This window comes from Loxodonta africana, chromosome 7, assembly GCF_030014295.1.
Source record: "Loxodonta africana isolate mLoxAfr1 chromosome 7, mLoxAfr1.hap2, whole genome shotgun sequence".
Classification (NCBI taxonomy): Eukaryota; Metazoa; Chordata; class Mammalia; order Proboscidea; family Elephantidae; genus Loxodonta; species Loxodonta africana.
Genome location: NC_087348.1, coordinates 80,398,939 through 80,411,987, shown reverse-complemented (window position 1 = coordinate 80,411,987; position 13,049 = coordinate 80,398,939). Strand labels below are relative to the sequence as shown.

Genomic DNA, 13,049 nt, shown 5'->3' with positions numbered 1-13,049 from the left:
ATTTTCCTGGGGAAAAATTTTTTTCAGTTACTGCCTCTGAGCATAAACATCATCAAATATCATTTTAAAACTGTCTCCACTCTGTAGTTTGGTGCTGTAAAAAATAAAACCTGTATGCCATCTCTCATAATAATTTAAGACAGATCAAGGAAGTTCTAGGATTTTATTAGTAGAAGGTAAACTTAAAAGTACTAATTATCAATGTTTACTATGCAGGGAAATTTCAGCACGAATTTCAAATCTCTATTTGTATTGTTTTTAGTTATCACAGGTCAGTGCCAGGAGATAAATATAATTCTTTTTTATTTCCTAAGCCTTTCTTCAGTCCCTTGAGAAATTTTGTGGAATCATTTGGATATTTGGTTTTTCATATTTGTCTCAATCGTACTTGACTCAGATTTTTATTAACCAATGATATCTAAATTTTTTAAATGTGAAATTACGGGAGATGAAATTATGTAAATTCCTAGTTGATATAGGGGTGGATTCATGTTTTATGTAGACTTCCAAAACTTTGCTATCACAGCCTTTTAAAGAGCTGCAAACACCAAGCTTGTTGCACATTAGCAGAGGGATACTTTTTCTTTCATGTTCTTTGCGTGGAATCCTGAGAAGCCTCAGAAGAATAGCTTAAAAGGAACGATCTTGGCTGAATTTGTAAATTTAAGGAGTGATATATTAGAGGCATATCTTAGGATGTTTTATTTTTATTTCCCTGAGTTTAATCTTAGAGAACATAGAAATACATATAAATATAGAACTTAGGTACAAGTAATGTGATACTTTTTATTGTATTAAAAAAAATTACTTTTGCAGAGTTTTAAAGTAACTGCCATGGTATGATAAGAATCACGCTCAAAACTAGATTCGTCACCTTGACTCAAATGCTGTTGGATTTCCATATACTTTTTTATCTTGTATAATTTTTTTTTTTTTTTTTATAGTGGCCCAACCAGCCACTCAGCCAGCCAGTCCTGACACCAGCAAACCAATCAGCCCTTTCCTCACCCCTCATAAACAATTGCTTCATTAGCCTGGGAGTCCCTGGGTATTGCAAATGGTTAAGCAGCTGACTACTAACTAAAAGCTTACTGATTTGAACCCAGCCAGAAATGCTTCAGAAGAAAGGCCTGACAATCTCCTTCTGAAAGGTCACAACCTTGAAAACCTCAGGGACTGCAATTCTACTCTGCACACATGGGGTCACCGTGAGTCAGAGATGACTTGACGGCGTCTGGTTTGGTTTGGTCTTTGGTTTTCCTTACTCTGTTGATTTCTTTCCTTTACTTCATTCATATACACCCTCTTCAGTGCTACTACTTCTGGGGAATTCAAACCTTTAACATCTCTAATCTTGCATGGCTATACTTGTCTCTCGTTTTCCTGTGGGTCTTTCTTTTTGCCAGCGGTCTGATTTGTTCTAAAACTCTCACTACCTTGCTAAAAATGCTTCCAAGTCTCCATGCTTTCCTTCGAATAAAGTTCAAACTCCCTTATACCATCTAAGGCCCTCTCAGGTGTACAAACCCACTAAGTATCACCTCTTGCTACAAACCTCCTTGCATTCTACACTTCAGATACACCTAATTCTTGCTCTTTGCAGAAGTTATTGATTTTTTTTAAGCATTTCTTTGTCAGTATTTTTGCTATGGTTAAAGCTATTGAGATTTACAAGCAAGGAAAAATACAAAAAGACAGGAAGTATGTACCAAAGCTTTTAAGTAATATCTTAAAGGCAGGATTATTATCAATTTTAATTATATTTGTTATGGGCTTATTGTTGATATGATTATTTTTAAATACATAAAAAGCTGCAAGAAAAGGCACAGTTCCCCTGTAATATAACCAATGTGACTCTTACTAACAACTAAGTATATTTCATTTTAGATATTTTTTACAGCTAAGTTTGAATAAACATATACCTCCTAATGATGGGATAAATTGTCCTTCTATAATGATGGATATAATTTGAGGGAAAGTAAGCTCATCTAAATATATTCATGGCAAATTTTATTGAAGGACTGGCACAGTCTTTGACATGAAACTAGTGTTACTTTGGGCATTTAGATGAAGGCTCTGAAGGAGTTCAGTGCAATAGTTCCAACTTGAGAGCTTAGAAATGGGTAACCCATTGACAGAAGCTGACTGTGACATCTTTCTTCTGCAGAGGAGTGAATTGTGAGTTCAAACTGAAGACCTTTTGGTAACCAGCCTAGAGCTTAACCACCACACCACCAGGGCTCTTTAAAGGTACTACAGCTAACCTTATTCTCGGCGAATTAATTGTGCTGTTGAGGAACTGGATTGTTGTTGTTGTTAGGTGCCATCGAGTTGGTTTCAACTCATAGTGACCCTATTTACAACAGAAGGAAATACTGCCCCATCCTGTGCCATCCTCACAGTCGTTGTTATGCTTAAGCCTGTTGTTGCAGCCACTGTGTCAATATGTCTCATTCAGGCTCTTCCTGTTTTTCACTGATCCTCTGCTTCACTAAGCATGATTTTCCTTCTTCAGGGACTGATTGCTCCTGACAACACACATCCAAAGTATGTAAGGCATAGTCTTCCCATCCTTGCTTCTGGGGAGCATTCTGGTTGCACTTCTTCCAAATCACATTTATTCATTCTTTGGCAGTCCCTGGTATATTCAGTATTCTTTTCCAACGCCACAATTCTAAGGCATCAATTCTTCTTTGATCTTAGTCATTGTCCGGCTTTCACACACATAGAAGGCAATGGAAAACACCATGGCATGAGTCAAGCTCACTTTAGTCTTCAGTGTGACATCTTTGCTCTTCAACACGTAAAAGAGGAACAATTTTTCCCAGTACAATGCATCTTTTGATTTCTAGACTGCAGCTTCCATAGGTGTTGATTGTGGGTCCAAGTGAAATTAAATCTTTGACAACTTCAATCTCTTCCTCATTTATTAGGATTTTTTTTTTTTTTTTTGCTTATAGGTCCAGTTGTGATGATTTTTGTTTCCTTTATGTTGAGGTACAATCCATACTGAAGGCTGTGTGGTCTTTGATCTTCATCAGTATGTCTTCAAGTCCTCTTCACTTTTAACAAGCAAGGTTGTGTTATCTGCATAATGTAGGCTGTTAATGAGTCTCCCTTCAATCCTGATGCCCTGTTCTTCTTCAGCATACAGATTGAATAGGTATGGTGAAAGGATACTACCCTGACACACACCTTTCCTGACTTTAAACCACGCAGGATCCACTTGTTCTATTGGAACCACTGCCTCTTGATCTATGTACAGGCTCCTCATGAGCACAGTTAAGTGCTTTGAAATTCTCATTCCTTGTAAAATTATCCATAATTTGTTATGATCCTCATAATCTAATTCCTTTGCAAAGTCAATAAAACACAGGTAAACATCTTTCTTATATTCTCTGCTTTCAGCTAGGATCCATCTGACATCAGTAATGATATCTTTGGTTCCACGTCCTCTTGTGAATTAGGCTTGAATTTCTGGCAGTCCCTGTCAATATTCTGCTGCAGGTCCTTTTGAGTGATCTTCAGCACAATTTTACTTGCGTGTAATATTAATGGTATTGTTCAATAATTCCCAAATTTGGTGGGATCGCCTTTCTTGGAAATAGGCATAAATATGGATTTCTTCCAGTCAATTGGCCAGGTAGCTGTCTTCCAAATTTCTTGGCATAGACAAGTGAGTGCTTCTAGCACTGCATCTGTCTGTTGAAACAACTCTATTGGTATTATTTCAGTTCCTGGAGCCTTGTTTTTGCCAGTGCCTTCAGTGCACCTTGGACTTCTTCCTTCAGTACCGTTGGCTCCTACTCATACTGTATCACCTTAGAATGTTGAACATTGACCACTTCTTTTTTGTATAGTGACTCTGTGTATCCCTTCCTTCTTCGTTTGATGCTTCCTGAGTTATTTAATATTTTTCCCCAAAGATTTCTTCATTATTGCAAATTGAGGCTTGAATTTTTTCTTCAGTTCTTTCAGCTTGAGAAATGCAGAGTGTGCTCTTCCCTTTTGGTTTTCCATCTCCAGGTCTTTCAACATGTCATTATAATACTTTACGTTGTCTTCTTGAGCCACCTTTTGAAATGTTCTGTTCAACTCTTTTACTTCATCATTCCATTTCACAGTAGCTATTTGACATTCAAGAGCAAGTTTCAGAGTCTCTTCTGACATGCATTTTGATCTTTTCATTCTTGCCTGTCTTTTTAATGACCTCTTGCTTTCTTCATGTATGATGTGCTTGATGTCATTCTACAACTCCTCTGGTCTTTGGTGGTTAGTGTTCAACACGTCAAATCTATTCTTGAGATGGTCTCTAAATTCAGGTGGGATATACTCAAGGTCATACTTTGGCTCTTGTGGACTTGTTCACATTTTCTTCAGTTTCAACTTGAACTTGCATGTGAGCAAGTGATGCCCTGTTCGGCAGTCAGTCCCTGGCCTTGTTATGACTGATGATATTGAGCTTTTCCATCGTCTCCATCCACAGATGTAGTCAGTTTGATTCCTGTGTATTCCATCTGGTGAGGTCCATGTATATAGTCACCATCTATATCGGTGAAAAAAGTATTTGCAATGAAGAAGTCATTGGTCTTGCAAAATTCAATCGTGTGATCTCTGGCATTGTTTCTATCACCAAGACCATATTTTTCAACTACCAGTCCTTCTTTGTTTCCGACTTCCCCATTCCAACCACCAGTAATTATCAATGCATCTTGAGTGCATGTTTGATCAACTTCAGACTGCAGAAACTGGTAAAAATCTCCAATTTCTTCATCTTAGGCCTTGGTGCTTGATGCATAAATTTGAATAATAGTCATCTTAACTGGTCTTCCTAGTAGGCATATGGATATTTTCCTATCATTTGGCAGCATTGTACTTCAGGATAGATCATGAAATGTTCTTTTTGACAATTAATGCTGCACCATTCCTCTTTAAAATGCCATTTTCAGCATAGTAGGCCACATGATTGTCTGAGTCAAAATGGCCAGTACCAATTCATTTTAGTCACTAAGGCCTAGGATATCAATGTTTGTGTGTTCCATTTTATTTTTGAGGACTTCCAAATTTCCTAGATTCATACTTCATACATTCCATGTTCTGATTATTAATGGATGTTTGCAGCTGCTTATTCACATCTTGAGTTGTGCCACATCAACAAATGAAGGTCCTGAAAGCTTGACTACTTCCACGTCATTAAAGTTGCCTCTACTTTGAGGAGGCAGCTCTTCCCCAGTCATCTTTCGAGTGTGTTCCAACCTTAGTGGCTCACCTTCTGGCACTATATTAAACAATGTTCCAATGCTATTCATAAGGTTTTCATTGGCTAAATCTTTTCAAAAGTAGACTGCTGCATCCTTCTTCCTCATTTGTGTTTGTCTGGAAGCTCGGCTGGAACGTGTCCACTATGGGTGACCCTGCTGATATTTGAATACCGGTAGCATAGCTTCTGGAATCACAGCAACACGCAAGCCCCCACAGTATGACAAACTGACAGACACCTGGGGGAGGAGCTGGCTAGAACACTTCAAATAATTGTTTCAGTCTTGGTGGCAGAAAAGTAGATATGTTAAAAAAACAAAAACAAACAAAAAAACTCAATTCAGGCAAAGGTTTATTCTAGTGTTACAAGCAGGAAGCTTGATTCTACTGTTATTAGAAGGATTGTAAAGTAGAAATAATCCAAATTGTGTATCCAGGATCCATAGTTTTTCTATCAAAACTGCATAATCCTAATTGTGTATCCAGGATACATAGTTTTTCTATCAAAACTGCAAGTTTTGTGTTTTGAGACAAGTGATATAAACTAGTTAAAAATCAATAAATATGAAATATAAATTCAACATAAAAATAAAATAAAGTATTGAGTGAGAAAGGAAGCAACAGATTGAGTTCTTTCACACAATAAAATGCATATAGATTAAAATGCACAAAAACACTAAATAATAACATGTTCTTAAAGACATTTATGTATCAAAAAAGACTGGAGAAGCAGGGGATGAAAATAGATGGAGTTGAAGGATGAAGGGCAAAAAAAAAAAAAGAGAGACTATGCACTTTCAGAAGAAGATAGTGTTACACGAAATTGAGTATATAGAAAGCAGCTCTCTGAATCTAAACTTCCTTTTGGGAATCATTAGTAAACAGAAAATATTTGATACCATGATACCAAAGGAGAATACCCAGGAAAGAATATAAGAGGGGAAAAAAAAAAAAAAGTTTAAGACCAATGGCATAACATACATGTAAAAATATTTGGGGAAAAAAAAAAAAGGAAATGAGGCTGTGAAGAAGTGTTCAGCAGGACTGAGGAAAATTATAAAACTGTGGTCTGTTTCTGAAGTAAAAAATGAGAGTATTTCAAGATATCAAGGATATCGAATGGGATGTAAAGGAGGCAGTATTAGATGAGCACAGAAGGAGACCTATTTGATTTGTTTATCACAGAGGCAACGTTGAAATTGACAAAAACAGTTTTAGGTGATTGGTGGGATAGGAGAAAAAGAAACTAGAGGAAGAGGGATTTCTCACCGAGAAAGTAGAGGGAGAGGATGTTGACAACTTTCCCTACAAGTTTTGTGTCAAAGTGAGCAGAGAAATGGAGTATACATAAACGGTAATTATATTTTAGGTGGTGGGGTCATTTTTCTAGTACTTAAAAAAGGGAGATAGTAAAGGGCGACTCATGAAAAAATTCCATTCAATGAAAATAGTATAACTAAATTGGGGAGAAGTAATGTGTATTTTCATCAGTTGGGCAGGGAGAGATAAGAACAAAAAATTGAGTTTATATTTCTATATAATTGGGTTAGTTTATGAGATATTAATATAAAGCTATTATTTTATTCAGTCTATCGTCTGCTTTGTTAGAGAGATATATTTAATTTTCTTTTTTATTTTCACGATTGGAAATAAGATGAAAATAGCACGATTTGCTCTCCTCTGGTGCTATTCTGATACACACACACACACGTATATATATACGTGTGCCTTTTCTTACATTTAGTTAAGAGATCGCTACTCTATTTTGTGGTGGTTGTTAGGCGCCAACGTTTCGCTCCCAACTCGTAGAGACCCTATGTAGAACAGAACAAAACACTGCTTGGTGCTGTACCATCCACATCATATTGCCTTTTGGTCCATATTGAGTGCTTTTAAAGGCCTTGTTGAAGGAAATTGAATATTCAATTACTTTGTAGTGAAAAATAATTATGTGTACTTTGTAGCTGTTTTTTTTGTAGTTAGGTGCCTTCGAGTTGGTTATGACTCATAGTAACTCTGTTTACAACAGAAAAAAAAAAAAAAAAAAAACTGCCTGGCCCTGGGCCATCGTCATGATTGTTGTTATGCTTGAGCCCAAGGTGAGAGCCACTGTGTCAATCCATCTCATCGAGGGTCTTCCGCTTTTTCGTTGACCCTCTATTTTACAAAGAATTATGTCCTTCTCCAGGGACTGATCCCTCCTGATAGCATATCCAAAGTTTGTGAGACAAAGTTTCACCATCCTTGCCAGTAAGGAACATTCAGGCTGTACTTCTTTCAAGACAGATTTTTTCCTTCTTTTGGCAGTCCAAGCTATATTCAACATTCTTCACCAACAGGGTAATTCAAAGGAATCAATTCTCCTTTGGTCTTCATTATTCATTATCCAGCTTTTGAATGCATAGGAGGCAGCTGAATCACCTTGGCTTGGGTCAGGCACACGTTAGCCCTTAAAGCAACATCTTTGTTTTTAGCATTTTAAAGAGGTCTTTTGCAGCAGATTTGCCCAAAACCATAAGTCATTTGATTTCTTGAATGCTACTTCCATGGATGTTCATTGTGGCTCCAAGAAAAAGGAAGTTCTTATCAAATTCAGTCTTTTCTCCATTTATCATGGTGTTGCTTATTGATCCAGTTCTGAGGATTACTGTTTTCTTTATGTTCAGGTTAATCCACATTCAAGGCCGTAGGCTTTGATCTTCACCTGTAAGTACTTCAAGTCATCTTCAATCATTTCAGGAGGTAGCATGTGATCAAGAACCAATGTTACTGAAGGAAAAGTCCAAGCTGCACTGAAGATATTGGTATAAAACAAGGCTCCAGGAATTGATAGACTACTAACTGAAATGTTTCAACATATGGATACAGGTCTGAAGCGCTCACTCATCTATCCCAATACATTTGGAGGACAGCTACCTGGCCAACTGACTGGAAGAGATTCATATTTACGCCTATTCCAAAGAAAGGTGATCCAACTGAATATGGACATTATGGAACAATATCATTAGTATCACACACAAGTAAAACTTGGCTGAAGAGCATTCAAAGGTGGAGCAGCAGTATACCAACAGGGCGCTGCCAAATATTCAAGCCAGATTGAGAAGAGGACATGGAATGAGGGACATCATTGCTGATGTCAGATGGATGCTGGCTGGAAGCAGAGAATACCAAAAAGATTGTGCAGTTAGGACAGACCTGTTCAACCAGACAACATAATTCTAGTGAGATATTCAGAGATTTAGACTTCATTGTACTGATGACTTCACGGGACACTTTCTCCTTCAGAAGTTATTGAGAAAACAGGTATTTTGGTAACAATGAGAAAAATATAGCACATATTTTCCAGTATATAGTAACAACTTGTGATCAGTCTAGAAACTGTAGCTGTTGTTGTCATTGTTAGGTGCTGTTGAGTCAGTTCCCACTCATAGTGACCCTATACACAACAGAATAAAACACTGCCCCCTTCTGTTCCACAGTCACAATCCTGGCTGTGTTTGATCCCATTGTTGCTGGTGCTATGTCAGTCCACCTCCTTGAGGCTCTTCCTCTTTTTCGCTGACCCTCTACTTTACCAAGCATGATGTCCTTCTCCAGAGATTGGCCCATCCTGGTAACAACATGTCCAAAGTACGTGAGACAAAATCTCACCATCCTCCCTCTAAAGGGTATTCTGTGTGTACTTCTTCCAAGACAGATTTGTTTGTTCTTCTGGCAGTTTAGGGTATATTCAATATTCTTGACCATCGCCTTAATTCAAAGGTACCAATTCCTTGGTCTTTCTTATTTATTGTCCAGCTTTCACATGCGTATGAGGTGATTGAAAATATCATGGCTTAGGTCAGGCTCACCTAAGTCCTCAAAGTGACATACTTGTTTTTAATATTGTAAAGAGGTTTTTTGTAGAGGATTTACCCAGGCGAAATGTCATTTGATTTCTTGACTGCTGCTGCACGGGCGTTGACTGTGGATCCAGGTAAAACAAAATCCTTGAAAACTTCATTTTTCTCTATTTATCATGACTACCTATTGGTCCAGTTGTGATGATTTTTGTGTCCTTTTTGTTGAGGTGCAATCCATACAGAAGGCTATAGTCTTTGATCTTCATGGTTAAGTGCTTCAAGTCCTCTTTTCTTTCAACAAGCAAGATAGTGTCATCTTCATATCACAGGTTGTTAATTAGCCTACCTCCAGTCCTGATGCTGTGTTCTTCTTTATAGATTCCAATTTGTTGTCCAGTTATTTGCTCAGTATACAGACTGAATAAGTATGGTGAAAAAATACAACTCTTTTCTGATTTTAAACCAAGCAGCATTCCTTTGCTCTGTTCAAACGACTGCTTCTTCGTCTACGTACAGGTTCTGCATGTGCACAATTAAGTATCCTGGAATTACCATTCTTTGCAATCTGGAAATTGCAATCATTAATTGCACACAGGACCTAGAACACAATAATCAGGCTCCAGATCATCTCCTTCAACTTTATTCAGCTTTTCCCAGAAAATTGATTCATTAGATATTTTTTCAAGGCAACTTTGGATAATGATGAGACCAGACCTTCACTGGGCCAAAGAGGTGAAAACTCACAGTATGTTAGACATTTCAGTGATGTTAGGATTCTTAATTAACTTATTCGAATGTACCATTTAACACAGTCTCTTGTCATGGCCAAGAGTATTCTCAGAAATATTTTTTCTGCCCCTGTCTAAACAGACAGCAATAACCCTTCTCTCTTCCTTTAATTCTTCTTATTTCTGGCAAGTATCCATTCATATGCTCTGGGGTTTTGTGTCCTTAGAACCTGAAAGTATTCTTAGGACACAGTCTCTTATCTGCTTGGTTTTCACCCCATAGACAACAGGGTTCATAGTAGGAGGCAGGAGCAGATAAATATTGGCCACAATGATGTGGCAAGATGGAGGGATCATGTGGCCCCCAAAACGATGGGAAAAGAAAGAGAAGAAAGCTGGACTGTAGGAGAAAATAATGGCAGAGATGTGGGCAGTGCAGGTGCTAAAGGCCTTCTGCCGAGCATCTGCCGATGAGAGCTTGACCACTGCCCGAAGGATCATGGTATAGGAGATTGTGATGCACAAGATGTCAAAACCCCCAATCAGGAGGGCCACTGTCAGGCCATAGATGGCATTGACCTTGACATTTCCACAGGATAATTTGGCCACAGACATGTGGTCACAGTAGGTATGGAGAATGATATTGCCTTTGCAATAGGGTAGATTCTTGGTGAGAAAAGTGAAGGGAATGATGAGAATCACAGCTCTCAGAAATGTGGTAAGCCCAACTTTTGCAATGACAGGATTGGTGAGGATTGCTGAGTAGTGCAGAGGGTAGCAGATGGCCACATAGCGGTCCAGGGCCATAAGCATGAGCACCCCAGATTCCATCCCTGTGAAGGTGTGGATGAAGAACATCTGGACTAGGCATTCATCAAAGCTGATTTCCTTGAGATGGAACCAGAAAATGCTGAGAGCCTTAGGAATTGTACTGGAGCACATGACAAGGTCAGTTAGAGAAAGCATTGCCAAAAAGTAGTACATAGGCCTGTGCAGAGAGTCTTCATAGCGAATGAAATAGAGGAGTCCACAATTGCCTACCACAGCCACAATGTACATAGAGCAGAATGGGAAGGAAATCCAGATATGCATGTCTTCTAGTCCTGGGACTCCATTCAGAATGAATAAGGCTGGGCACAAGTCTGTTTGATTCAGCTTTAGCATGACCAGTCTCATATGATCATTAAATACTTTAAAATTTATGTGTGTTTTCCTAGAGTGAGAAAAGGGGAAGATAAAATGGAGGTATGATCATTGTTTCCATCTCCCCCCCACCCCCGCTTTTTATTTCCATAGTACTTTTTATGATCAAACAATCAAATATTTTGTGTGCCAGGAAATAGGTTTTTTTGCTTATGTGGTGTTATTCATTGATTAATTCATCAATTCATTCAACACATTCTTACTGATCACTTACAATGTAAGTTTCTAATCACAGAACCAACAGAAATGCTGATGATGTTTTATTCTTATTCATGATTAATGACTGGCATGTATTTTTTCTTACTATAACCAGGATTTGTTATAAGCATTTTGGAAATATTAAATTATTTCTTTTTTAATTGATCTGGGAATCTAAAATTCAGTGTAAAGACCTGGGTTCCATTTTCTAATGCCTCACCCTGGCCCTTGTTCCGGCCTGGTGTATATGCATTTATAACATCATTTGAATTTCTCCTTAGAATAAACTCCTAGCCCAGATTGGAGGGTAAATGATTTAAAATGCACAAACATCCTTTAGGCTTATGTATTAATTCTGTGACACCTGGAAACCTTATCAGGCAATGTAGAAGTCAGGACCCACCTTCTCCCCATGGAGTAAAGGCAGAAGAAGGAAGGAAAAAAATGACAAACTTTGTGTGATATAGTCAGTCTGCCCAATGGGTAAGCAAAATGAGAATCAATAGGAGACAGGAATTGAGGCTGATTACAGTACCAGATAGGTCTCTAGGTGGCACAAGTGGTTGTATTTTACTACTAAGCTAAATGTTGATGCTTCCACCCCACTCAGTAGCACGGCAGAAGAAAGGTGTAGTGAACTGCTTCTGCAAGGATAACAGCCGAGAAAATCCTATAGAACACGTTTTTACTCTGCAACACATGGGCTTGCCATGAGGCAGAGGTTTACGATACCAGACTGCCATTTAGTTAGTAGGCTCTGAGGCAACAGAAAATTTATATAAGCTTTTTACTTACTAGAGTGAATGCAACTCTTTGTGACCAAATACTCCCAAAATTCCAGTTGGCTCCATTAACCACCTTCCCTAACAGCTGAAAAATTACTAGAAATAGAAAATGGTGTATCATATTTTCCATAGGAACATTGTCAAATGATATCATGGAAATTCCACCAATTTGTTAGGCAGAACACCTGATTTCTAGGTGTCACTTCACCTGAACCCCCTCGGACTTTTTGACCTCTCAATCTCTCTAAGAAACCAGGTTACAAATTATGTAACTTCCTTAAAACTCGGATTTCCTATTGCTTTTTACATATGGATCAAAATTCGACTGAGAGAAATGCAGAGTCCAGAAACTAAGTTCTGAAATGCACAGCCAGTCCCCTAATTTATGACGAAGGAGAAACCGCAGGTTGTAGAGGAAAAATATATATAGTTCCAATAAATATTTCTAGGTCAATTAGAAACACATGTAGGGGGAAAATCTTGACCTTTAATCGCATCATTATAAAGTAAATTTTAGACAAACACACTAGATTTAAATGCAAAAGGCAAAACACACATCCTCTAATATCTGGAATATGCAATGATTTGAAAACAGTACACAAAAACTTCTAATCATAAGAAAAAGAAAATTAAATTTTTAATGAAATACACCATTAAAAGTATGAAAACAGAAGCCACAGAGGAACCAGTTGCCGGGTGATTCTAGCCCACGGCAATTCGGTGTGTGTTAGAGTAGAACTGTGCTCCATAGGGTTTTCATGGCTGATTTTTCAGAAGCAGATTGCCAGGCCTTTCTTCTGGGGCACCTCTGGATGGACCTGAACCTCCAACCTTTAGGTTAGTAGCCAAGCATGTTAACTTTTTGCACCACCCATGGACTCTAAGCTACAAAGTAAAAGATATTCATAATGCATATATCCAACCAAAAAAAAGTACCTAATTATACAAAATACTCATACAACATCAATATAAATAGTGGAGTGGGAACAAAAGACTTAAACACACACTTCACAAAAGAGGAATGAAAGTGCCAG

At 38.0% G+C, this 13,049-nt stretch overlaps 1 protein-coding gene across 1 annotated transcript; it reads right to left on the bottom strand.

Moving 5' to 3' along the window:
• Window positions 1-10,027: 10,027 nt before the first annotated feature.
• LOC135231983 (olfactory receptor 52N4-like) lies at window positions 10,028-10,993 on the bottom strand. The gene has a single exon (XM_064289229.1). It carries the CDS (start codon window positions 10,991-10,993, stop codon window positions 10,028-10,030), a length of 966 nt encoding a protein of 321 aa, XP_064145299.1.
• Between the last annotated feature and the right edge of the window lie 2,056 nt (window positions 10,994-13,049).

Bases quoted from the DNA above. Each gene is read 5' to 3' on its own strand.
- LOC135231983 (XM_064289229.1), bottom strand. From the start codon at position 10,993: ATGCTAAAGCTGAATCAAACAGACTTGTGCCCAGCCTTATTCATTCTG.